Genomic DNA, 26,879 nt, shown 5'->3' with positions numbered 1-26,879 from the left:
AAGTGACCATCTGCTTCTCTTCTGCTCCCTCTCCCCTTCTCTCTCTCTCTTCCCTTTTCGCAACCAGTGGCTAGATTGGTTTGAGCCTAGGCCCTGGGCACTGAGGATAGCTTAGTTGAGTCGATCATCAACCCCAGATGGGGGTTGCTGGGTGGATCCTGGTAAGGGTGCATGCAGGAGTCTGTCTATCTCCCCTCCTCTCACTTAAAAAAAAAAACACAACACGTTGAAATCTCCAATTAAACAGTATAGAAATGGTTTTTCTCAACGGCAGCCTCAGTCTTCATGATCAAAAGGCCTGAGTGAGAATTGATGTCCCCTAGATGGAAATTGCTTCTCGGTGGGGCCATTGGACTCCTGAGAGTAAACAGGGCTCCTCAAAACCAGTGTAGGGCATACATAGCATGACTCATTCAGAACTTTGGATTTTCTTAGTTTTCTGGTACACCACTCTAGGAAATAGGTTTTTAAATGCCTTAAATTTAAAAAAGTATATATTTCCTTCAAGTATCTAACTTATAGAAAGCTAGTTTATCAGCTTTAGAACATGTTTGCAATGAGTTTACAAGTGTCCCGGAGATTTTAGCTGTGTGCAAGATGTCATTGATAAGAAGGATTTAGTTGATCTCTCTTAACTTCCCAAGGGGCAAGGTTGAGAGTGAATAACTTTCATATATTTTTCTTGTTTTGACAGTTCCTGTATGCAAATGATATTCACTGGTAAAGTCAAGAAGGGCTGAGAGGGAAGAAGGCAGTTCACTGATCATCACTGTATTTGCACAGACCCGGGGTAGGGGAGCAGAGAGCTAAATTTCAATTCCCAGCAAATCTCAGAAGTTGCTGAAACACAGTCTCTTCTGATTTCCCACTTCATATCCTCAAAGGCATTTGTTGTCTACAGGCTGTACTTATGTTTTCCATTTCAAATCCTCTTTATTTCAAGTTCTCCTCATTTGTAAATCTAAAAACAAAACGTTAGCAATCTGTCAGAGGTTCTGTTTCATTAATTACTCTAGGGATTTATTATTAAATTACTCCTTTTATATCAGCAACTTGGGGTCTTATGATGATAAATAATCTGTTGTCCTAATATTCAAGGTTTCTTCAAATAGAGGGCTCATGATTATAACATGTACTGGATATAATAGCCAAAAATTCAGGAGCACTAAGAGATGAGTTGATTATAATTGTTTAAAGTTTCCTTGACTTGAAGAGAATACTATTTGCTGAAACAATTTTAAAATGATGTATTTACCTTTCCATTTTTTAAGGGAGGTGATAACTCTATTCTATGTTATCTGGGTGAAAATTATTTGCACCTTTTCAGAGCCATCCATCCATCTTTGTAGTGATTACTTTGGAAGGGAAGGCCAAGTGACAACCACGAGGCTTTTTATCATATCTCAAATCTTGAACCTTTTGATGTGAAACCAATGAGAGTTATATGGGTATATGTGGTAACACACAAAAGTAAACGTCACCCAGTATCTTCCTGAATACAAAAATTAAGGGGCATCTTTCAGTCCTTATCTTATGTGGTTTCTTGTCTGCATTTCACTCATTTCTTTAATTATTCATCCCTGCAATTGTTCAACAAATCTTTATTGAACACTAGCAATGTGTCACGCACTGTGCCATACATAGACTGTCAGTAAGAGAGTCCCTGACTTTGATGACCTCATATTCTATGAGGGTTGCAGGCATGTAGACAGTTCAGGTGTACTGTGGCAAGCACTCTGGGAGGGATGACTATGGTGTGAAGTGGGAGTAGATAGAAGGGGATTCTGGTCCTGATTTGGGAGAACAGGGAGGATTTCTTTGAAGAAGTGCTAATCTGTAACAACACTGGCTGTTCTACCTCTCTTACTGCTTTTTCTCACTTCCTTAGATGGTTCTTCTTTCTCTTTATTTTAATAACTATCAATGCTCCCTAGAAGTTTGTCCCAGTTCCTTATTTCTTATCACTACACATTTTACTAGACACTCTCATTCATTATCCTGGCTTCAACTACTGTTATATGCAGTTGGTGCCTGACCATATCTCCAACTAGCCTTTAATTAGCACTCATTCATTATTTTATCAAACATCCATTGACTGTCTATGATGTACCAGGCTGTTGGCTTCTTTAGCATTTACCAACTTTTCAGTCTTGTTAGCAAGAACTGAAAAAAAACAACAACTATAAAATATGTGAGAATTAAGGACTTTAGGAACACAGAGAGGGAAACCAATAACTAATCCTGGGGAAGTGAGAGATGATTTCAGAAGGGGAAGTAGGAATTTGCCAGTAACTAAGGGAAGAGATTTTGGACAGAGGGAATATATTAGTATATGCCAGGACTTGGAGGTCTCCCTGGCTTGTCCAGAGGACAAACATTTAGTGTGGTTGGCTTCTATCATGTGCAGTGGAAAGCATCAGTATTTAACCTGATGAAATAAGATGTAGTCAGATTGTCAACAGCCACCATGCTCAGAAGCAAAGGATATTTTCTTATAGAAATTTAGGAGCCAGGAGAGAACTGCCAACTTTCAGAATCAAATTTGTTTTAAGTAGATATTCTGATGACAATATAGAGAATTGACTGGCAACATGGAAATCTGGTGGGAAATTAAATAAGAGGTGACAATGATCTAAACTAAGGCAGTGGTGAGGCCAGTGAGAAAGAAATGCTTTATAGCTTGAGTTTTCTGTAGTGGAATCAATGGGATGTGATAGGAAAGGAAGAGAGAAGACTTAAAAAAGACACTGAGATTTGTAATTGAAAAGGGAACTGGATGGTCTCACCATTAATCAAGATATGAACAATGGAGACAGATTTTCAGTAGAGAGATACAGCATGTCCAGTTTTGGACAAATTGAGGGGTTTTTTTTGTTTTTATTTTTAATTAAGTGACAGGTGGGAGGCAGGGAGGCAAAGACAAACTCCCTCATGTGCCCCAACCAGGATCCACCCAGAAAGCCCCCTACAGGGGGATGCTCTGCTCATCTGGGCCTGCTGCTCCATTGCTTGGCAACCAAGCTATTTCAGCACCTGAGGCAAGGTCATGAAGCCATCCTCAGTGCCCAGGGCCAAACTGCTCAAACCATTTGAGTCATGGCTGAGGGATGGCAGTGGAGAGAGAGAGAGAGAAAGAGAGAGAGAGGGAGGGAGAGGGGGAGGGGTGAAGAAGCAGATGGTTGCTTCTCCTGTGTAACCTGACTGAAATTAAACCCAGGACTTCTACACACTGGGCTGATGCTTTACTGCTGCACCAACTCTCAGGGCCATATAAGTGCAGTTGTAGATGCCTGTGAAACATTACAGTGGAGATATATAATAAGTAATTGGAAGAATGAATTCAAAGCTTCGGATGGGGATCAGGGATGAACATACATATTTAAAGTAATCATCATGCCCTGGCCGGTTGGCTCAGTGGTAGAGTGTCAGCCTGGCGTGCAGGGGTCCCAGGTTCGATTCCAGCCAGGGCACACAGGAGAAGCGCCCATCTGCTTCTCCACCCCTCCCCCTCTCCTTCCTCTCTGTCTCTCTCTTCCCCTCCCGCAGCGAGGCTCCATTGGAGCAAAGATGGCCCGGGCGCTGGGGATGGCTCCTTGGCCTCTGCCCCAGGCGCTAGAGTGGCTCTGGTCACAACAGAGCAACGCCCCGGAGGGGCAGAGCATCGCCCCCTGGTGGGCAGAGCGTCGCCCCCTGGTGGGCGTGCTGGGTGGATCCCGGTAGGCGCATGCGGGAGTCTGTCTGACTGTCTCTCCCCGTTTCCAACTTTGGAAAAATACAAAAAAAAAAAAAAAAAAGTAATCATCATATAGTTAATAGTTAAAACCATAAAATTGAATTGGTTGTGTTTATAATCAACAAATTAAAAAAAAATATTATGTACCAGCCATTACAACATTTAGAATAGGAATAAGAATTTGGCATGGCCAAATTCAAAGAGTTTTCTCAGATAAGGGACATAATCAAATAAATGTAATAGAAGTAGTATGAAAAAGGTTACTATAGAAAAATGTACAAGCTACAGAAGTGGCATAAAACAAAAAGAGATCACACAGGAAGGATGGAAGACTTGGAAGAGAAGAAAACGCAGCTGAAAACTCGGTAGATCCTTGCCAAAGAACAGGGGAAGCTTCACAGGTTTGCTTGTCATCTCTTCAAGGCATAGACCATATCTCATTCATCTCCTGCCCCCAGCAGAACCCTGCCTAATCCCTGCAACATAAGTGCTCAGTAATGTTTGTTGAATAAATGGGCCCAGGGCAATTGGAAAGAAATGAAAAAAAAATTGAAGCATGGGATTTCCCCAAGCCCTGGGGAACACTTTAATCATCTCTTATTAGCTTTTCACTTGGAGAGCTTGTGCAGGTGGAACTCAAAATAAACTCTCTGAAGAAATAAACATGCAGCAATTTAGAACTAGGCTAAGGACTGCATCTGTCAGTGCTCTAATTATGAAATGTGCTGATGTTAAGACAGATCTTTTATTTGTAGTTCTAGTATGTGGTGAAATTGTGTAGCCTTCGATTTTCTGTCAAACCATTACTTGTAGTGTCTGAGATAATGGCACGCCACCATTTATTTACTAATGACAGTGCGGGACTTTAAACAGGAACCCATTGCATTGAGCCTCCCAACCGCCATTATTTAAATGATTTGTAATAGCCAGTCATTATGAAAATGTCTTTCTTCCTTGACCGCCCCCCCCCCCCCACCTACCAAATTCACGTGCTAGTATTTTATCAGCTTGGATTACAAATGAAGAGAGTTGGTGTTTTGTTTTTCAAACCTGGATCTACTTAGGTATATATGGGTACATGGAATTACTCTGAAAAAGGAAAAGAAAGACATTGCATTAAAGCTGAGTGATAAAAGATAGCCCACAACTCCAGCAGTAAGATTTTCTGCAAGGGCTGAGGGTCTCAGCTTCATTGCCCAAGGCTGGTCTTCAGGGTCATTTCTCTCTTTCCTGAGAAGCCCGAGGGAGGGAATCTCATCATCAAGCCCCTGCAGCACCTAGCACTAACATGTACATACATTTTAATTCCCCCAAATAACTGTGGGCATGGTGTCATGTTTTCCTTGTCTTATCAGGCTGACATGTAGTTTTTCAAGTTAAAAAATTTTTTTTTTTCTGATGGTATTCTCTCTCATGCTGCAAGAAAGATGATATTTTTCTGGAGGGTAAGCTATAAAAGTTCCTGGGGTGTTTTTTCAATAAATTAAGCTTACAAGCATAACTGTGTGTGTGTGTTGAAAATGATCATTCAATTCATATCACTTTTACTTCCTCTCAGGTAGTGTGTAGTATTCACAGTATTGGTCATTACCCATCTAGTGTAACATGGAGCATGACAAGTTGCCAGGATATAATAATTTGACATTCAAGGGAGGAAATGGTTCATCCCTCTTTCCTGCTCCCAGTCACTTTTTCTTCTAGAGCCCAGGCTTCAGGGAACCTTGTAGGCTTTATCTTACTTCCCCATCCACAATTATGTCTTTAGTGGCTCAGATAGATCCCTATAATTAGGCATTTGTGGAGTGTGTAGAGTAATCGTGGTTGAAAACAGAAAACAGAGCTAAAGAAGTTAAGAATTCTCAGAAGTAGTAGTAATAGCTACTATTTATTGAGCACACATCTTCCTAAATTCTTGCAAGATACTCCAAGGTAAATGGTCTTGTTCCCATTTTACAGATAAAGAATTAAGGCTCAGAGAATTTAAGTGGTGAGCCCCAATCCATAAAAAAATTGGCAGGGCCATGTCCTTTTCATTAAGCTACATGCTCTTAAGAGGGAAACGTTTGGCCTATTTATGTGTCGAGTTGGAAAGTGAATGTCAACAACCATGGCATTTTTTCCTCTGTTCTTTTAAAGGCAGATGTTGATAATGTAGCCGGGTGGCGGTGGGAATGGCAGTAGGGCAACAGGGAGGCTGAGACTCTAGCAGCCAGGAGTGGGCTAAGGATGTAGGTTCTCTTCTGTTCACTTCAAACATAAGAGGAGTCAGGAGCTGAGAAAGTTCAGTGGCAGCACTTCTGTCTACTTCGAGGAAATGCACAGTCTTCAGGATAAAGGAGAATTGGAATAAAAATCCTACTATCTAAGGACATACGACCATGGTGGGTTTTGCTAGTAATTTGGAATGATGATGCTCATTTCCTCAGGGGCATAACTCAGTTCTAGGGAGGTCGGCAGCTCTACGTGGTGTAAGCAAAATGATAGCTCCTCCTGTGAACTGTTTTCTGTATTCCTTGGTGCTTTCTTTGGCTTTACCTCATACCAGACCTGAAAATCTGGAGCTGTCATCTCAAGTCCAGCCCCCACAGAGCATGTACCGTGGCAGTGTTCCAATTCTTACGGCAGCCAGTGTGAAGACGGTTCTGCGTGTGGGGTAATATTGATGGCTTTGTCAGCTGTTGGCACTGTAGGAATGGGCTGAAAGTGGCCAAAAGAGCATTAACAGATGATGAATGTTTATAATGATGATCCAGGGAACTGAGATACAGTACAGCTTCCCAGCAGCAGGCCCGATCTAGACCAGAACTTTCCCTAAAACAAGGAATTCTTGGTTCTGCACTAGCCCAGGGTCACATGTGACCAAAGATGATAACTTTTTCCTTGGACTTGCTGTTTATGTCAGAGTCCCCTGGCTGCCCACAGCTTATCTGTGATATGTATCCTTGTGTCCTCTTCCCTGATCTATCTGAAGATGTGGTTGTTAGAGAGGCTGATATGTTTGTTTCTACTCTGCCCTGGCTCCATGACTCAGGGTCAAGTGATCAGCACCCTAACCTTAGGGTTAATATTTTTTCTGAAGAGTAAGACAGACCTGAATATTTCAAAATATCAACACCATTACCATATGCCAAGTATTTTAAGGTACATGATTTTTATCTTATCTTTATAAAATAGCCTTCCAGGTGGGTAGCGGAAAGTATATTATACTGTTCTGAAGATGGAAGCTAGTGATTCAATCAAGGTTACAAGAACAATAACTGGTGGGACCAGGACTAGAGACTAGTGTTTCTGAGTCCTAGAATTGTACCCAAGGGTAGACAAGCAATGCTTTGCAGGTAAAATCTGGCCCACTGTCTGTTTTTGTGTGGCCTGCAAGCTAAGTCTAGTTTTACATTTTTAAATATTTGGGGGAAAAAAGGAAAAAGAAGAATAATATTTTATGACATGAAAACATATATAATTAGAATTTCAATGTCTATAAAATAAAGTTTTATTGGAATACAGACACACTTATTCATTCATGTTGTATCTACAACTCCTTTTATGTGACAGTGACAGAGTTGAGTTGTTGTGACAGAGACCTTAGGATCCACAAAGCCTAAAATATTTATTGTCTGTCTTTTTACAGGAAAAGATTGTCAACCACTGTAACAGATGATCAGTAAATAGAGACTCTTCCCGGTACACAGTCTCTGTATAGTTCGATTGGGCTACCATAAAACATAACACAAACTGGGTGGCTTAATACAACAGATTTATTCTCTCACAGTTCTGGAGACCAGAAGTGAAAATCCAGATGTCAGCAGAGCCATGTTCCTCCTGAGACTCTGAGTAGAACTCTTCCTTGCCTTTTGCTAGCTTTCGATGGTGGCTGTCAATCTCGGTGTTCCTCTGTTGCAGATGCATTGGCCCAATCTCTGCCTCCATCATCAGCTGGCTGTCATCACCTCATCTTCCCTCTGTGAGTGTCTGTGACCAAATTTCCCATTTTTAAATAAGGATACTGGTCAGATTAGATTAGGACCTTCCTAATAATGATATCTTAACTGGGTTATCTGCAAACACCCTATTTCCAAATAAGGTCACCACAGGTACTAGGGGTTAGGACATCACTATCTCCTTTAGGGGGAAACAATTCGACTCATAACACTTTTCCATGTAGTATGTAGCCCACATTACCATTACTCTTCCTTCTTCTTCTGTTTTCTTTCTCCCTTACCTTATTCTTTATATCCTCAACATTTATGAAGTCCCTTCTGTGTCCTCACCCCTGTGACCATCACTGTGCTAAATTACACGGGTACAGAGATGATGAAGAATTGGCCTTTGGCCCTACTGAGTTTACAGTGCAATGTGGAATCACCTAGTAAATTCCATTAGAGGAGTCTGTATAAGGGACAGTAGAGATTTGGGGGGCTTTTGAGGATCTAAATTCCCTAGTATTGAGTAGTAGTCTTTCAAAATAACTGATGTCTTATTATTTAAAGTTCCATTGCTGTTGACTCAGAAATTGTAGATGCTAACAGCCAGAATTTTAGTATAAAGTTTCCTCACTATTCTTTCAAAGTCAAATTATACAAAAATATTTTGCTCTTCTTATTTGCTTCAATTCCTTCAATCTATCTTCCTTCAGCATTTGCCATTTCAAATGAGAGTATACTGCCCTTGGGAAAAATAATGGAACGACTCAGAGTAAGCACCTTTAAGCCTTGTTATATTAAATTGATGACTTTCTGGGAGACTTGGTCTACAACTGTGTGAGACAAAGCTTGGCCCCACTTAGTGCCTTTTGTGCCAATATGTTGTATTTTGTTGTGTCTTCTTTGAGGCTCTTTGTTGCTCTGCTCTCTCCTCCTGGCACTGTTTGGCCATATTCAAATACCGTGAAGTGCACAAAATGTGTTCTGACAGCTTCTTCTCTCCTTGCCCCAGAGCACAGCATCTAGCTGGTATCATAGAATCCTCCTCCCCAGGGTCAGGGGTGTGAGGGCAGAGCCAAGCGAGGGGTGCTGGTGGGGGCTGTTTGTGGGGAGCATCCTTGGGTCCTATCTTTTACTCCTGTGCAGTTTGTAAACCATGGAGTTCTGTGTACTCCCTGCAGATTCAGAGCTTCCTACAGATTTTCTGCCTCAAAGCTGCTAACCTGGAACAGCAAAGATTCACTCCTTACAGGAATGGGGAACCAGTACTAAAAAGCTAAGCCTTCTCCCCCCAGTGGTATTCTCTTCTTAGGGTTCACAGTTATTGCCGACCTTAACTTGATATCTGGACTTTATATGTACATTTCTCAGTCTCTCTGTTTGCCATACACCTTTTAAGGGAGCTTTTTTTTTTTATCTCTTTTATAAACTTCACCATGAATGCAAAGTCACTTTAGCTTTTATAAACAATGCTGAGTAAGTAGAAATTAATATTAATTTATTAGTAAAGCACCTTTGACATTGATAGGAGACTAGAGCAACCTCACATTGTTATTTTTAAGTGAATTTCCTGTTGTATCCTGATGATCCCAGAGTGCAGTTCTCATAGCACATTCTATCCTAGAAATACTTCTGAAGGCCAACAACTGGAGCCTTGGTTTGACCACTTACTAGTTAAGAGAACTTGGGGAAGTCACTTAACCTCTGTTTCTTCGTGTCTTACAGTGAGTGTAACAACTACTTTATAGAGTTGTTTGTAAGTTCAAGTGAAGCAATGTATGTCAAGGAGGTCTAGAAATTGGAAGTTTTATATAAATGTCAGAAGGTGTCATTATTCTTGTTGCTAATCAAAATTATGTTATTGAAATTCCAGTCAAAAGTACTTTTTTTCCTGTTGGGAGGTTAAAAAAGGCATCATTATCATTACTGTTAACTTACTTTGGGAAATCTTAGATCACTGGTTCTCAAGGTATGGTTCTCACATTAGGAGCATCAACCTTACCTGAAAATGTGTTAGAAATGCAGATTCTTGGGCCTTGCCCCATACCTCCTGAAGCAGAACCTCTGGGGATTCTATCAAGACACGCCCAACCCAGGTGATTCTGATGCTACTAACATCTGAGATGAGCTGGCTTAAAGTTATGCCCAACTGGGTATGTGTAGGCTCTGCTTTTTTTTTTTTTTTTTCTGAAGCTGGAAACGGGGAGAGACAGTCAGACAGACTCCCGCATGCGCCCGACCCGGATCCACCCGGCACGCCCACCAGGGGCCACGCTCTGCCCACCAGGGGGCGATGCTCTGCCCCTCCTGGGCGTCGCTCTGTCACGACCAGAGCCACTCTAGTGCCTGGGGCAGAGGCCACGGAGCCATCCCCAGTGCCTGGGCCATCTTTGCTCCAATGGAGCCTGGACTGCTGGAGGGGAAGAGAGAGACAGAGAGGAAGGAGGTGGGGGTGGAGAAGCAAATGGGCGCTTCTCCTATGTGCCCTGGCCGGGAATCGAACCCTGGACTTCTGCATGCCAGGCTGACACTCTACCACTGAGCCAACCGGCCAGGGTCTAGGCTCTGCTTTTGATGACTTTTTTTACTTGGTCTTCCTTCCAGACATGGAAGTGATTCTGAATAACACAATTGTGTGCACCTAAGATGGAGTTGTCAGCACCATCATTTGACTTCCCACAATATACTATTTTCGGCAATGATGTAGATCCAAGGATAGCAAGTCCCTGAAGCATCACCTTTGCTAAACATAGACTTGTTGGAGATTATGGCAGGGGTCCAGAGCCAGGGTGTTAAGGTGCTCCCTATTTAAGTGGGATAATACTAGTTGAATGAGATAGATAGATGACTGCAAATAATTCAGGGAAATTCAATAGAGTTGCACCGAGCTTGATTCCTGTTCTGGCTGCCCCTGTTCATAAAGTGTGTCTTCCCTCTATCAGTCTTTAATCTTCCTCACCTGGATGCCTACCTATTAATGAGTCTGAGGCTCACCCCTGATGCTCTGCCAGGTCTCAGAATAAGCCGGGTGCCCTATTGCACATCCTATACTTTCCCGTCATGCCCTTGGATTGCAGCTGTGCCGTGACTATTCTGACAGACAGGTGGATGGTAGTTACTTGGGTAAAGTGAAACCCAGAGCTGTAAACTTAGTTAAGGTAGAAGAGGCAAAGTGGTGGGAGAACATCTGGGAAATCGTGGGGCTGTCGTTTTGATCCACAAGGGCAGAGGCATGTGGTAGGTGTTTAATAAGTATTTACTGAATAAATGAATGAGGAATGAATTTCATGTTTTGGAAGCTAACCTGCCTACTTAACTTATATAAGAATCTATCTTGTCCCAAATGAACAGACATTATGCCTTGATTGAGTGAACTATTAGATATGTTTAGTTTTAAATGCAGACATAAATAGATTTGATCTTTCCATGGTTCAAATTTCCTCCCATCAGCTTTCCCTTAATTATACACAAGTGTTCCAAACCTTCATTAGCTAAATAGGATGCAGATGATGGTCATTAGTCGAGGCTATAAATCCTGCTGGCATATTCAATGGCTTTTCACTTGGTTAATTGAAATTTTCCGTATTCGTGGACTACAAGAAAACACTGTAATTTTATCATTTATTCTGGAGCATAATTTTTTTCTTTTTAGTTGGTTGTATTTTATAACTATGCAGTTTTAAAAAAATAAATATGAATGCCATACTTTGCCTGGAGGGATGCCACTATTTTTAGTGTACATGTATCAATAGTAAATATGAAGACCAAATGGAAATTCATACTAGAAATCCTAAAATTGGCTGCCTAAAATGTCTGTGAAAGCATCCACAGTATGCACTTTTGGGACCCACCGATTCAAGTGTAAGAGACTTCCAAATTGTTAGTAATATGAGTAGGCCTAGTCGTGACATCCATCAATGAATAAGAAATCACCCAGTGTGTCTGTGGGGTGCAAACTGCAGGTATCAAATGAAGATGCTTTATGCAGGCATTGTTCCTTTACTTGTGTCTTAGCTTTCAACTGCAGTTGACCATTTATCAAAACTAGCTGGCCTGTTTGGTGGTGTCTGGCTCAGTGAAACACACACACACACACACACACACACACATGCACGCATGCATAAAAGAACTGATGTATAAAATAAATTTCATATTGTTACCATCTATCTCAGAGATTTAGTTTCTAGTTTCTGAAATCCTTAATTTTTATAATCTAATACTTGATGCAGTTCTCTTCTTTTGCACCTGACTTCATTCCAATTTAATCAAGTGTCACATGTTTGCCAATTTTAAAATATAAATCTTAGTGATAGACATTCCATGGCAAAAATTGGCTCAGTAGAGAAAGGTAGGATATATCTATTTCTGGGTTTTTTTTCCAAGCCTAATTTAGTGAGAATAAAATAACGTTGTAATAATTCTCAGAGGTACACTCTCCCTTAAAAAAGGAGTATAGAACATATGCAGTCTCTTTTCAGTGTTCAATCACTTTGCAGAACATTCCCGCCAGTGAGGTTCGGGTAAGCAGCTGCTCTTCCGGGAGTCTCTTTTTGTCGGCTGGACTGGATGACACATCAATCACTGATCCTCCATCTGGGTTCTCTGACCAAGGCCTTCTCAGCTGTTATCTCAAGTCACTTTTCCTTCTGTGTTGCTTTGGACTTTCTGCCCACCGCAATATTTCTACACATGGTTGTTAATGTTAATTTAAGGTAGACATGTTTCAGCCCCCGTCTTCTAAATTAACCATTATTTAATGTGTCTCAAAGTCAGCTGTAAAGGTGTCTTATAAATTATGCTTTTGTGGATCATCTGTAAAACTCTCTATCTTTGTTAGATAATCAAGAGCTGACCATGTTATTCAGTCAAGTACTTTTTCCCCAGAAGGTGGAGGGAAGAAGTAGGCAGTATGCTCACTGATTTCCAAACAATGCACCTGATAAAATTAGGCCCATTTCCTCCAAATTAGCCAAGGAGCTTATGACCTAAAAGGAAATGGGTTTTCTTATTTCATAATGAAAATTTAAGACCTCAAGGCTAGGTATCTATCATAAGCTCACAAGGAGGTCTGTTAAGAAGAGACCAGAATTAAACGCCTAGATTCCTGAGCATGTGTTCCATTTGTTTATCTGTCCGATGAGTCTATTGTAAAAGACAAGCAAAATTATAAGTTCTGCTAAGGGGTCATGTTCAACTAGAGTAAATCATCCATAACTGGTATCTGTTCTTAACAAAAGTGTGTCAAAGTAAAAGGTAGGGGGCACAAGCAGTGCTCCGCACAGATCTCTCCATTGCTAGGCTGCCCTCAGCTGTCAATCCTCTTAGGAAATTGTCCACAGCCCTTCCCTTCACCCAAGCTTGGGACAGGTCTGTCTCATCTTCACATCTCCTCATTTGGTTGGCTGAGACCTTTAGTGAATTTGTACCACAGCTCAACTTCAGACCTGCACCCTTCCCTTTCCTCTACAAGCAGAGACCCCAGGAGCACTCCCTAATAAACCCATGTGTTCATCTCCATCTCACAGCCTCCCTTTCAGGGAGCCTAACCCACCATCTGTGTCTTTAGATCTTTTCCCATCACCATTGAGTGTCCAGTGTCCTCATGTGTCAGTCTTCATTTCCTAGTAAATCTGCTTTTGAAATTATTTTTTACTTTCTGCTTGTAGAAAATGATCTGATAAACTCATTCATTCTAAAGTGTAATAGACTGAGGAATTATAATACATAAAATTTGCAATTTCCCCCTTTTCAGTGATTTTTATCCCCTACCATCCCTTGGGTGTTTATTTCTTATGATTAAAAAAAGCCTTATGCTAAAACTGAGCCCTAATAAGTGAAATTTCAGGCATCAGTGTATAAATGGAAAACAGTGGGGCCTCATCTTTCTCAATTCATTTTGGAAAATTGCTACAACTGTCCATGTATAATACTGTTCACCCCATGCTGGTCACCCTGCCAACAGGGTCAGAAGTCAGTGCTCTAAAAAAGTCCTCATGCTTCATTACGCTTGCACTGCTGTGACAAACACAGCGTCCTGCAAGTTTGGTGAAGGGGACTCACAAGGAGTTTCCTCTTTAGTAGAAGAATATTGATGCAACAATCAAGAAGGTCACGGCGTGTGTAAGTCACCATGCTTTGAGTCTTTCGTTTTCAGTAATTAAAATGAACATGTTATGGAAGGTTTAGAAAGCCCACCCAAAGTCATTTACAATAGCTGCAATTAGGGAACTAGGATGCCCGTTCACGTCTTTAGACAGGAACGGAATGAGACTGACCAAGCGTATAAGTAAAATCCCTTTAGAAAATGGCCAAATTAAGGATATGGACTCTCATTGAGCCATGCCATACCTCTTTCACACTCCTTCCAGGTATGAGATTTCACCATCATTTGTCCTTTGGTTCAAGTGTTTCCTTGCTACAAATGTAACATTGAGAGCTAATTATATTAATTTTTTAGGAAGGCCAATTTCACCCATCTCTGGCTTTCATTTCTCCTTCCTTGTGTTTCTTGGGTTACCTGACACTGTTCTTGAAGGTTGAATGGTATTATTTAATTTCAAATTCATTTCCTCTGGGGCAACAGCACTGATGTCTGACTTCTTAGACGTGTCAGTTAATTTCCTTCCCTTACCTGATAAATGAATTCAGCAAAGTGGCAGGATATAAAATCAATACTCAGAAATCAGAGGCATTTTTATACACCAACAATGAACAGTCAGAAAAAGAAATTAAGGAAGCAATCTCCTTCACAATTGCAACCAAAAAAATAAAGTACCTAGGAGTAAACTTAACCAAGGAGACAAAAGACTTGTACTCAGAAAATTATAAAGCATTGATAAAAGAAATCAATGAAGATACAAACAAGTGGAAGCATATACCGTGCTCATGGTTAGGAAGAATAAACATCATTAAAATGTCTATATTACCCAAAGCAATCTATAAATTCAATGCAATACCAATTAAAATGCCAATGACATACTTCAAAGATATAGAACACATATTCCAAAAATTTATATGGAACCAAAAGAGAACACAAATAGCCTCAGCAATCTTAAAAAAGAAGAATAAAGTGGGAGGTATCACACTTCCTGATATCAAGTTATACTACAAGGCCATTGTACTCAAAACAGCATGGTACTGGCATAAGAACAGGCATATAGATCAATGGAACAGAACAGAGAACCCAGAAATAAACCCACAGCTCTATGGACAGCTGATATTTGACAAAGGAGGTAACGAAATACAATTGAGTAAAGACAGCCTCTTTAACAAATGTTGTTGGGAAAATTGGACAGCTACCTGCAAAAAAATGAAACTAGATCACCAGCTTACACCACTCACAAAAATAAACTCAAAATGGATAAAAGACTTAAATGTAGGCCATGAAACCATAAGCATCTTAGAAGAAAACATAGGCAGTAAGCTCTCGGACATCTCTTGGAGCAATATATTTGCTGATTTATCTCCATGGGGAAGTGAAATAAAAGACAGGATAAACAAATGGGACTATATCAAACTAAAAAGCTTTTGCACAGCTAAAGACAAAGAGAACAGAATAAAAAGACAAAGTACACAATGGGAGAACATATTTGACAATACGTCTGATAAGGGGTTAATAACCAAAATTTACAAAGAACTTGTAAATCTCAACACCAGGAAGACAAACAATCCAATCCAAAAATGGGCAAAAGAGATGAATAGACACTTCTCCAAAGAGGACATACAGATGGCCAATAGGCATATGAAAAAATGCTCAACATCACTAATCATTAGAGAAATGCAAATTAAAACCACAATGAGATATCACCTCACACCAGTCAGAATGGCGCTCATCAACAAAACAACACAGAATAAGTGCTGGCGAGGATGTGGAGAAAAGGGAACCCTCCTGCACTGCTGGTGGGAATGCAGACTGGTGCAGCCTCTGTGGAAAACAGTATGGAGATTCCTCAAAAAACTGAAAATCGAACTGCCTTTTGACCCAGCTATCCCACTTTTAGGAATATACCCCAAGGACACTATAGAACGGCTCCAAAAGGAGAAATGCACCCCCATGTTTGTGGCAGCATTGTTCACAATAGCGATGATCTGGAAACAGCCCAAGTGTCCATCAGAGGACGAGTGGATTAAAAAGCTTTGGTACATATATACTATGGAATACTACTCAGCCATAAGAAATGATGATATTGGATCATTTACAATAACATGGATGGACCTTCATAACATTATACGGAGTGAAATAAGTAAATCAGAAAAAAAACTAAGAACTATATGAATCCATACATAGAAGGGACATAAAAATGAGACTCAGAGACATGAACAAGAATGTGATGGCAACAGGGGTGTGGGGTGGGGGGAAGGCATATGGGGTGAAGAAGAAGAGAGGGGTTGGGGGAGGGGTGGGGCACAAAGAAAACCAGATAGAAGGTGACAGAAGACAATTTAACTTTGGGGGAGGGGTATACAGCATAATCAAATGTCAAAATAATCTAGAGATGTTTTCTCTCAACATATGTACCCTGATTTATCAATGTCACTGCATTAAATTTAATAAATAAATTAAAAAAAAATTTCCTTCCCTTGTGGTGTATCTTAAGCTTAGTTAAAAATGTACTCAGTCTTTAAAGTTGCCCACACATAGTCTTCAAGAGCTGGAGTTTGGGTCCTCCTCAGATTTAGACTTCCACTTAAGTTAGAGAATGCGTCTTGAAATCATGAATAAGAAGAGATATTCCCACCATTAGACTTCTATTTTCTGGGAAAAAAAATTGTTGCACTAGTCAGGAAATTAGAGTCATTTTCCATAACTAGTTCCTTTAGAGTTTAGACCTATTTTTCTTAATGGGGTGGAGGGTGATTTTGCACCACAGAGGATACTTGACAATGTCTGGGGACATTTTTGGTTGACATGGGGAGGGGTATGTCCTACTGGCATCTGGTGGGTAGAGGTCAGGGATGTCACAAAACATTCTACAATTCACAACACAGCACACATACCCTCCCACCCCCATCTCCCACAACAAAAAATTATCCAGTCCAAAATGTTCATAGGCCCAACACTGAAAAATTAATTAGCCCAAAAGTGGATAATAGAGAATAGACATATGCTAACTAGAGAAAAAAAACATATTTTTACTATTATACAGGAGCCTTTTGTCTCTGTTCCTTGGCTTTACTTTGTGATGCTATTATATATGAGGCTGCTTTTTCACCATTATGCTTCCAAAACAGTGTTTTAGGATAAGGACGACAGTTTTCCCTGATGCCTTTTTTTTTTGCCTCCATTCAATGCATATTAATTGCATACCTTCTTAGTCTCGGGCACTGGGCTAGGTAATGGTGCCACAGCAATGACCTCATTTTGCTGGGTCTTTACCTTCCTGGACCAGAAACCTATGAGTGAATGCTGAGGACTCCCTTATGCCATGATGCTCAGGTACAAAAAATGCGTCAAGTTGATGAAAGGTCATGAGGAAGGTATTTGATTGAAAGACTGTAAATGGGGTTCTCACTATATCATGTGAAAACTATATTTTTCTTTGGCTTTTCTGAATCTCATTACTGGCATAATCTTTGAACAGTGAGCAAGGATATCTTTCCTTACATCCCCAAGGAATAGAGAACTGAGAGAAACTAAGACATACCTGGCAGCAGCAAAGATCAAGATGGCATAGGACTCCCAGAGCCAACACTGGCCCTGCCAGCGCGGGCTGCTGTTTGTCAAAGTTGAAATTTGGTTAGTGGGATTGGTTGTGATAAGAAGAATGAGTCATGTGCCCTCATTCTCTTTGAGTGAAGATGGCTATTTGTTTATAGGAGCCATTTTCTTTTTCTCCTGGTAATTCTGATGTGTCCATTTTTAATAAACTTTCCTCTTTAGTTTCTTTGACTGTTGTCTGTCCTCTTTTCTTCCCCTACCCAAAGTCTTCCCCTCCTTTCTCATTTCCCCTTGAATTCAAACATTCTGAATAACATGTATCTCTGCCTTCACAAACAAAATAAAACATAAATAAAAACTGCTAGCTAGCCAAATTTAAAAATCTTATGCAACCTAAGCCTTGAACTTCTTTTTTCTTCATTAAAGACACTTTTCCCCCCTTATGTAATTATCCACATTTGTGTTTCCTGCTCTTTAATACTGTATATTATTTTGGGCCAGATCATGTGTTGGCTCAGATTTTTAACTCTCCCCAGTGCTTGTTCTAAGACAGAACAAAACCCTAGGTGAGGTGATAAATATTTTTATGATACAAAATATTTATATCATAAATATAAAGGGAGAGTGGGAGAAAGTTTATGTACATTGGATATTTGAGCCTTACCAAAGTCTTTATTTGATATATATATATATATACATATATATATATCTTTTACTTTTTTTGACCCTTTTCAACTAAAATAAAATTATCAGTATAAATATACACATATACATAAAACATGTATATAGATATTGCACATATATAATAATATCTGGATATTTATTGTAACAAACATTAATAAAAAGAAGAAACCAACCAAAAACATCAAAACCTAGAAATTACCAAATATCAATTGGTAAAGAGAAGCATAGGTAAAGAATAGAGTATCCATATTATGGAATGTTATATAGCTATTAAGAATAATGAGTTAAAAAAAAAAGAATAATGAGTTAGTCTACATGAACTGACCTGGAGAGATGTTGATAATATAGTCTTAGTAGGATGGTATGATCTCAAGAAAGAAAGAACATTTATATATGTAATACAGGTGATTATATATTATTGAATATATATTTGCATAAAAATATAGAAAGTGTGGAAGGGATGAACACAAATTGTTATTACCTCAAGAGGATGGGTTAGAATGAGGATTAACTCATTAAGAATATATGTTAGTTTTATAATTAAAGGAAAAAAAAGGTTTACTGGAAAAAAATGCAATACTATTTATGTGGCTGACTATAGCTAAATTGAACTTTTCATAGGATAATCCAAAAGGAACAAACTTGAAAATTTCAACTGGCCTTGAATGCTCAAGTGCCTTTCTAGTAGTTCATGAGGCCAAGAAAATATACACGCAAATGTGTCGATCACTGAGAGGGTGAGTGCTACAGAAAGTGAGGATGAAGTGGCAAGCCCAGATACTGCTGTTCAGGCTCACAAACCCCACGAATGGGGACAAGCTCCACTTCATGACTCAGGCTCATAAAAGGTGTCATTTGAAAGATTTTTGACATTTGACATTTTGGACATATCTCTTCAAGATAAAGAGAAAGTACCATGTGTGGTTGAGAAGTTGGGTTTTGGAGTCAGACAACTTCTCTTTGAGTTCTGGTCTAATTATTTCCCCGAAGTATGATCTTTGACAACCTAATTGTGTTGCAATTACCTTGTTTGTGAAATGAAGATAAATAAGAATCTTTACTTCGCTGGATCATTGTTGCCCAAAATAAATATTCTGATTACAGGGGGAGAGGGTGGCTTGCAGCAATGGGAGCAGTGAAGGGCAGATGCTTTTTAAAATCCAGAGAAACCAGTGGGGTTATGGGAAGTGGTACCCATCTTGGATTGGAGCTGCACAGGCCTGGGTCAGCATCATTACACTTTGACTGTTCTAATGTGTCTTCTACCTTCCTGTTTTACAGACCACTGTTTTCAGCACACTGGGCAGTGAGAAGTCCTTATCTGACTGCAAAAAGGTAAGCCAGACTCTAGACTTTTAGCCTGCTGCCAGAGTAGTAAAGGTTTCATAGTTGATGACATTCAGTTGAAAAGTTATGGTGTCAATGAGAATGCCCTGATGACATATTGTATCCCTCTTTCTTTGGAGATGAAAATTTGAATGGTTCTCTTTAAGAAAATGGAAAACTCTGTTATTACTTGACAGCATTATTTTAAAATAGAGAAACTCTGGTTCTATATATTTCTATCACGCTATTATCTGACATTTTATTCTGCAAGATGAGCCTCAAGGGAGTCCAGAGCAAGCTGCATCGCAGGTGTTTAAATCTTGGTTTGCAAATTTAAATCTAATAAACTTAAACCCAATACAATATAAAAATGATTTTGTATTTTGAAAGAAATCTGATCATATAGCATAAAAATCTGGTTTGGCTTCACCACAATCAAGTTTGAGAAGCTGTCATGCTTTGCAAAAGGATTCGCCTCGCCGGCATCTGATGGAAGACATCCCTGTAATGGATCGGGTCTGAAGACTGCTGCTAGAGCAGGAGCAGCGTGTCTAATTCCTGGCCTTTGCTGCCCAGGGGGCACTTTTATCGCCCCTTTAATCTCAGGTTTAACTAGATCTTCTCCTTCTTGTTGGGAAAGAAGTGATTTCACAGTCCAAACAACTCAAATGAATTCTTTGACACTATCTGTGGATATGGAAACCAGGTGTGTAATGAGTTGAACAGTGCCTCATATATTAGTTACTTGGCATTTCTTAGGATTTCATATCATGATATTGTTTGCTATGCTGTTCCTGTTTCTGAATTTTCTTGATATGGAAGTGGGTAGCTGAGATATTCATCTTTAACGTGGTGTACACACCCAGTGTTCTGAATGCTATCCATTTCATTACCTTAACAGATTTTTATTGCTTTTTAAATCTCCATCTTAATTGAGTTCTGCTGTGTTTGTCTTGTTCTCAGCTCCCCAAGAGTGAGGTCTGTGTAGTGCTCTTAAATTTATAGATCTTAGAGAAAGGAGTGACTTTAGGGGTTCTCTAGTCTCACCTTTTTTCTCGAGGGGTACTACAACTGATATCATTTATAGATGGACTTTAGCCATCTCTTGAATATTCTATTGACAGGAAACTAAATGAGCAGAACTGCTCACTGGTGAAACAGAGTATAAGAGAGTTCTTTGTTTTACTAAAATCATTCTCCTTTTGATTTACATATGAAGTCAGTTAAATGTTTCTTCTGAATCTTCTTCCCCCTACCACTAGGCTAATGATCTTTCTTCTTTATTTCTAATAGGACATTGATATGATTGCTTTCCAAAAGCATGTACTATTGGGAGCTAGCTGTCTTATTTTGAGACCTGGTTCTGCCACTTACTACTTACATGACCTTGGGTTGGTTACATAACCTTTCTGTACCTTACTTTTATCATCTGTAAAATGAGGTTAAAATTTGCATCTACCTCATATGGTAGATGAGTTAACATACATAAAGTGCTTACAATGCCCAATACATAGCAAGCATTATATTAGCTACTATTATTATTATTATTATTGCTTTTAGACCAAGTTATCTTTTTACCCCCCATAGTCTATTACCAATGCCAAAATTTGTGTATCATTCTGTACATGTTGTCCACTGGCAAAAGCACTATGGGATTTCCATTCTTCATTCAACAAGCTTTCTTTACATACTTGATGTATGACAGGCACAATGTAAGACATGGACAAAGAATAAGCTGTAGACATTCTAGAGTGTAGCACTAATATTCTGTTAATGGAGTATAAGATGGCTTCATTTGCTGTTTATAAGCCATACCCTTCTGTTGGCCATATGAAATTTAAAGCCCTTCTCCATGCCCTTAATATATTTTCACATCAACTACTATTAAAACATGACCCTCTTTTACATTTAAGTAAATAATTCTTGGAGTATAAATGTAGGTCATTATGTTTATTTTAATTCATTTAAAAATTTTGATCAATAAAGATAATTTATAAACCCAGTTCTATTATCCAACTTATTTACTACCTCTCCCAGTTATGTCATATACAGATTACTCAATCTATTTTAGATATGATTTCATTTTCATTCATCCATTCATTTACCCAGTCAGTTCACTGGTGTTTACTGAGCACCTGCTATGTGACATGAACTGGAATACCATAGTGAACGAATCACATATGACATTTACTCTCATAAAACTTATAGTCATTAAACAAGTAAAATTCATATGAATGATAGATTAGGATAGTGAAATTGTGATGAACAACATGATATTTTTTAATTTGGGAGGTTATGAGATCATCTATGAGAACCTCAAATAATTTAGGGTTCAGGGAAAACTTCTCTGAAGAGGTAACCTTCACACAGATACCCAAAGAATGAATGGGATTGGCCCTGTAAAGACAAGGTGGAGGCAGAGAAACAGCAAGTGTGGAAGTCTGGAGGTGAGAGATGAAGAGCTATAAAATTCTCAGAATGTCCAGAAATTGCAACCTGAAAGAGAGAATGGTGAACAGTGAGACAGAAGAAAGCCTGATCATGTAGGGCTTGGATAGCCATATTAAGAGTTTAGATTTATTGTAAAGGTAACAAGAAATTTTTAAAGGGCTTTGAATTTAGGAGTGTAGGTGTGTGTGATATGATATGATTTTTATTTTAAGCTCACTCGGATACTAAAGGATGAAGAAGCAAGATTTTAGATATAACATTTAGGTATAAGGCTATAATCTAGGCAGGAGATGGTAGTAGCTAGAATCATAATAATGGCAGTGGAGATTAAGAACTATTCGGGTGATAAACTCAACACTTTATGATATAATAATTTAAATATATGGAAGAGGAAGTAGCTAAAGATGATTCCCTGATTTCAGACACGGACAACTAGCAGAATAGCAATGCTATTTTCTGAGATAAAAACAGAGTTAGGAAGTTGATGGTACATGTCAAATTTATGGTGTCTATAAGGTGTCCTGGAAAAGATGACCAGCAAAAATGTAGGCATGTAGATTTATATTTCAGGAAAGCATTTCAAGCTGAAGATATGAACATGGGAGAAATATGTATGTAGAGGATAATTGAAAGAGGGGGAATGGATTAGATTGCCCAGGGAGGTTGTGTAGAGTGAAAAGGAGGAGTATTTATAAGAACCCTGAGGAGCATTGTTATATAAGAGCTGGAAGAAGACTATGGACCTGTGAAGGAAAGTGCAAAGATAGAGCCATAGAGGTTGGAAAAAAATCAGAAGATTGTGACTTTACAGAAGTTGTCAATAAAAAAATAGTCAATAGTATCAAAATTGTTCCTGAGAAGTTAAGTAAAATAAAGGTTAAAAGCATTCATTGGATTTATTAATATTCTAGGTCATTCTTGGTTTTAGTGAGCTCAGAGTTATGACTACAGAAGCCAGAATGAAGTGTTTTTAGAGTTGAATGGGGAAAGAAATAGTAATGGTAGTGTTAAGCCTAATCCAGAGGGACTCGAAACGTTGAAGACATAAACAAAATCCGTCGATTACACATCAAAACTTTATTGTCTAGCTTGGCCAAGCGGCGGCAACTCCGACAGAAATCTGAGGGAGAGCGCGCTGGTCCTTTGTTCTACCTAGTCTTTATAGTTTTGTAAGTGGGAAATACAGAAGTAAAAATTGCAATTAGGTGCCCTTTACCACTATTGGTTATAGTCATATGTCCTTTAACATGATAGGACCATGTTCAATTTGCAAGCCATACATCATTTTGGAGAAAACAAAATTTACAAGTCAACACAATGGTAGAAAGATGTCTCTTTACATATTAAAAGGCATTCCTATATTTTCTAGTGTTTATCCGCCATCTTTCTGTCCAGAGTCACATGTATTAACCACATGCATTCACATGGGAGAGGTAGTTTCGTGGGGACAAATGCCCGCAAATGGCTCATTACTATAAGAAAAGGTTTATTTTGGCTTTTCTCTTCCTGCACCTGGCTAGCCATTCACCCCTTTCCCCACAGGTGTGGTGGAATGTCTGGGAATCTATGTTTTCCTTCCCTTTGCATTCACAATACAATGCCAAGGGCCATCCTGGTTTTATGCCAATCACACAGTACAGAGATTATTCTCAAAATTTCTCTGCACACCTTAACCCAAATTAATAAAATGTTCTTTAAGACTCTTAAAATATTAATATTGATTCTGTAGCTTTTGGTACTTTACAACACCTGCGGGTGAGGTGGCGCAGTGGCTCCTCATTAGCATAGTCTTCTTTAAATGAATTTGTTTCAAAAGGAAGGAGAGAGTGAATATTTGGAGGGGGTTAGGAGATTGAAGGACAGTCCTTAGGATGTGTCAGATTTGAGTGAGTATACATAAATGATGTTAGAAAGAAGACAATAGAAAAGCAAAGGGTGAGGATCTAAGAAAAGTGAACGGCGATCCCTTGAATGAATCCTTGAGAAGACTGATTGAAGACTTTGGATGCCAAAGTATGAAATTAACCTCAGATAAAATAAGGGCATGTCTTGCTGTATAACAGGAGGGAAGGAAGAAATGATAGAACTCATGTGGGTAAGTTATGGAAGCAAGGAGCCAGAATGCGGCCATGCTGTTAAATAATTCTGGTCAGTTCATCTACTTTCCTCTCCTCCTCCTCCTCTTCCTCCTCCTCCTTCTCCTCCTCCTCCTTCTTTTTCTTCTTCCTCTTTTTTTTTTTGGTAGAGAGGTGGGATGATTATTCAACCAGCTTTGAGTTTGCACAACTATACCATTTCAACAGTATTTGTTTAGTCTATAGATATTCCATCACAATACTTTGTATACGTGGTACCACTAACGTGATCAGCAATCTCTGGGTAATATTGCCTGTTCACTTTCAAATCTGTGTTCCAAGTAATGAAATCTCTTCTGAGCCCTAGGACCATGTTGCTGACTGACTAGAGATCTTTCCCACCTTGGTGTCCAGCAGACCATGTCTAAATGAAACAGATCTTCTCATATTCTTTCCCGTCTTGCACTTTCTTTCTTCTCTTACACTCACCACCCCGGTTAATCGCTTTACCATGCTAAGCTAGAAGCCTCACTGTCATTCTTGATTCCTCCCTTTACTTAAGTTCCCCCATCTAACTAGCTATCAAAGCCAATGAATTCCATTTAAAAATGCCCCTAGAATTTCTCCATCCACGTGTCCTTATCCCTCCTTTGGAAGACTGTACCAACTCTCTCCTTGTTCTTTTCTCATACCACGTTTTCCCTTCTCTACTCCATTTTCTGAAACACTACCAAAGTTACTTTCCAGAAAACAAATAATAAACATATCAGTTAGTGTCTAACCCTTACTTTTTAAAAAATTTCATTTTTCAATTACATTTTACATTCAATATCACTTTGCATTAGTTTCAGGTGTACAGATTAGTGGTTAGATAATCATATACTAACAAAGGACTTCCCCTGGCATCACATTAAGTATACACCTGGCACCATACATAGTTATTACAATATTATTGGCAATATTCTTTTTTTTTTCTGAAGTGAGAAGCAGAAAGGCAGAGAGACAGATTTCTGCATGCACCAGACCCAGATCCACCCAGCAGACCCACTAGGCAGTGATGATCTGCCCATCTGGGGTGTTGCACCATTGCAACTGGAGCCATTCTAGCACCTGAGGTGAAGGCCATGCAGCCATTTTCAGCACCCAGGCCAGCATTGCTCCAATGGAGCCTTGGCTGTGGAGGAGAAGAGAGAGATAGAGAGAAAGGAGAGGAGGAAGGGTGGAGAAGCAGATGGGTGCTTCTCTTGTGTGCTCTGGCCAGGAATCAAACCCTGGACTTCCACATGCTGGGCTAATGCTCTATTGCTGAGCCAGCTGGCCAGGGTTATTGGCAATATTCTTAAGCAGTACTTTACATCCCAATGACTATTTTATAGCTATCAACTTGTACATCTTAATCCCTTCACCTTTTTCACTCAGCCCCTCTGGTAGCCATTAGTCTGTTCCCTGTATCTATAAGTCTGTTTCTTTTTTGTTGATTCATTTATTTTGTTTTTTAGATTCTACATATATGCGAAATCATGTGGAATTTGTCTCTGTCTGACTTATTTCACTTAGCATAATACCCTCTAGGTTTATCCAAGCTGTTGCAAATGGTAAAATTTGAGGGGATTTTTATGGCTAAGTAATATTTCATTGTATGATATATATGTACTACAGCTTTTTTTTAATCTACTCATCTACTGATAGGCACTTAGGTTGCTTCCATATCCTGGCTATTGTGAATAATGCTGCAATGAACAGAGGTGCACTATCCTTTTGAATTAGTGTTTGGGTTCTGTGGATATACATCCAGAAGTGAGATTACTGGATCATATCCCCGTTCCATTTTAAATTTTTTGAGGACCCTCCATACTGCTTTCCATAGTAGCTGCATCAATCTGCACTCCCACCAACAGTGCACAGGGCTTCCCCTTTTTTCACATGCTCAAACCCTTACTTGAAAACATCGGTTTTATTCAAATAGACCCCAAACTCCTCTACATAACTTGAAAAGTCATTTCCATTATCTCTAGCCTCATTGTTGTAAGGTACCAGAAAGCTGAAAAATTAATATTGCTATTCTAGGAGGAAAGGTCAGGTGTTCCTATTTAGGCTTTCCTGTCCTGTCCTTCCTTTGGGGAGGGGAGGGAGAAGAATGTAGAAGTTTCTAGCTTGCAAGAACAATGGGTTATTTAGTTTTAAATCTAAAATAAAGGTTAACTGAGAAACTTCTTCTCTTTCAATGAGAGGCAGAATTTACATACCACCTTGCATTGATTGTAGTTCCTCCCTTTCCTGGAGTCTTGAGAGTAAAATACCTCTAGGCTAGTGAGGGAAGAGGAACCCTGAAAGATTTATAAATGTCTTTGATTGTGTTACCTTGAAGTCTTAATGTTTCTGTGTATCCCCTAGACCAGAGGTCCCCAAACTACAGCCTGCAGGCCGCATGTGGCCCCCTGAGGCCATTTATCCGCCCCCCCCCCACTTCCGGAAGGGGCATCTCTTTCATTGGTGGTCAGTGAGAGGTCAGATGCATATTGTGCTCCTGGAGTACTATATGTGGCAGCGCCGCAAAGCGCAGTGTTGCTCACATACAGTACTACTTCCGGTGACGCAGGACGCTCACGCCATGGCTCCGGAAGCGTGTCATATCACTTGTTACGGCTAGCAGTGACAAATATGGAACCAGACATTGACCATCTCATTAGCCAAAAGCAGGCCCATAGTTTCCATTGAAATACTGGTTAGTTTGTTGATTTAAATTTACTTGTTCTTTATTTTAAATATTGTATTTGTTTCCGTTTTGTTTTTTTTACTTTAAAATAAGATATGTGCAGTGTGCATAGGGATTCGTTCATAGTTTTTTTTTATAGTCTGGCCCTTCAATGGTCTGAGGGACAGTGAACTGGCCTCCTGTGTAAAAAATTTGGGGACCCCTGCCTAAATACATGTTTTAATCTTGTTAATGATTGTGCCATAATGTCATGCTCTCCCCCACCTGCATGTGATCAAGGGTATATAAACAACCCCTGAATATTTTTGTTTTTTTG

General features: G+C 39.5%; 1 protein-coding gene across 2 annotated transcripts in view; it reads left to right on the top strand.

The window, feature by feature from the left end:
- RASGEF1B (RasGEF domain family member 1B) overlaps positions 1–26,879 on the top strand; it is a 641,531-nt gene that overhangs the window by 227,622 nt on the left and 387,030 nt on the right. For both annotated transcript variants that reach the window (XM_066383864.1, XM_066383859.1), the window contains exon 3: positions 19,277–19,330. In XM_066383864.1, the coding sequence (XP_066239961.1) occupies positions 19,277–19,330 (54 nt within the window). The remainder of the gene's footprint in view (positions 1–19,276; positions 19,331–26,879) is intronic.

Source organism: Saccopteryx leptura, chromosome 5 (genome assembly GCF_036850995.1).
Source record: "Saccopteryx leptura isolate mSacLep1 chromosome 5, mSacLep1_pri_phased_curated, whole genome shotgun sequence".
In the NCBI taxonomy this organism is placed as follows: domain Eukaryota; kingdom Metazoa; phylum Chordata; class Mammalia; order Chiroptera; family Emballonuridae; genus Saccopteryx; species Saccopteryx leptura.
The sequence above is the reverse complement of the archived record's forward strand: the minus strand, read 5'-3'. Positions and strand labels throughout refer to the sequence as shown.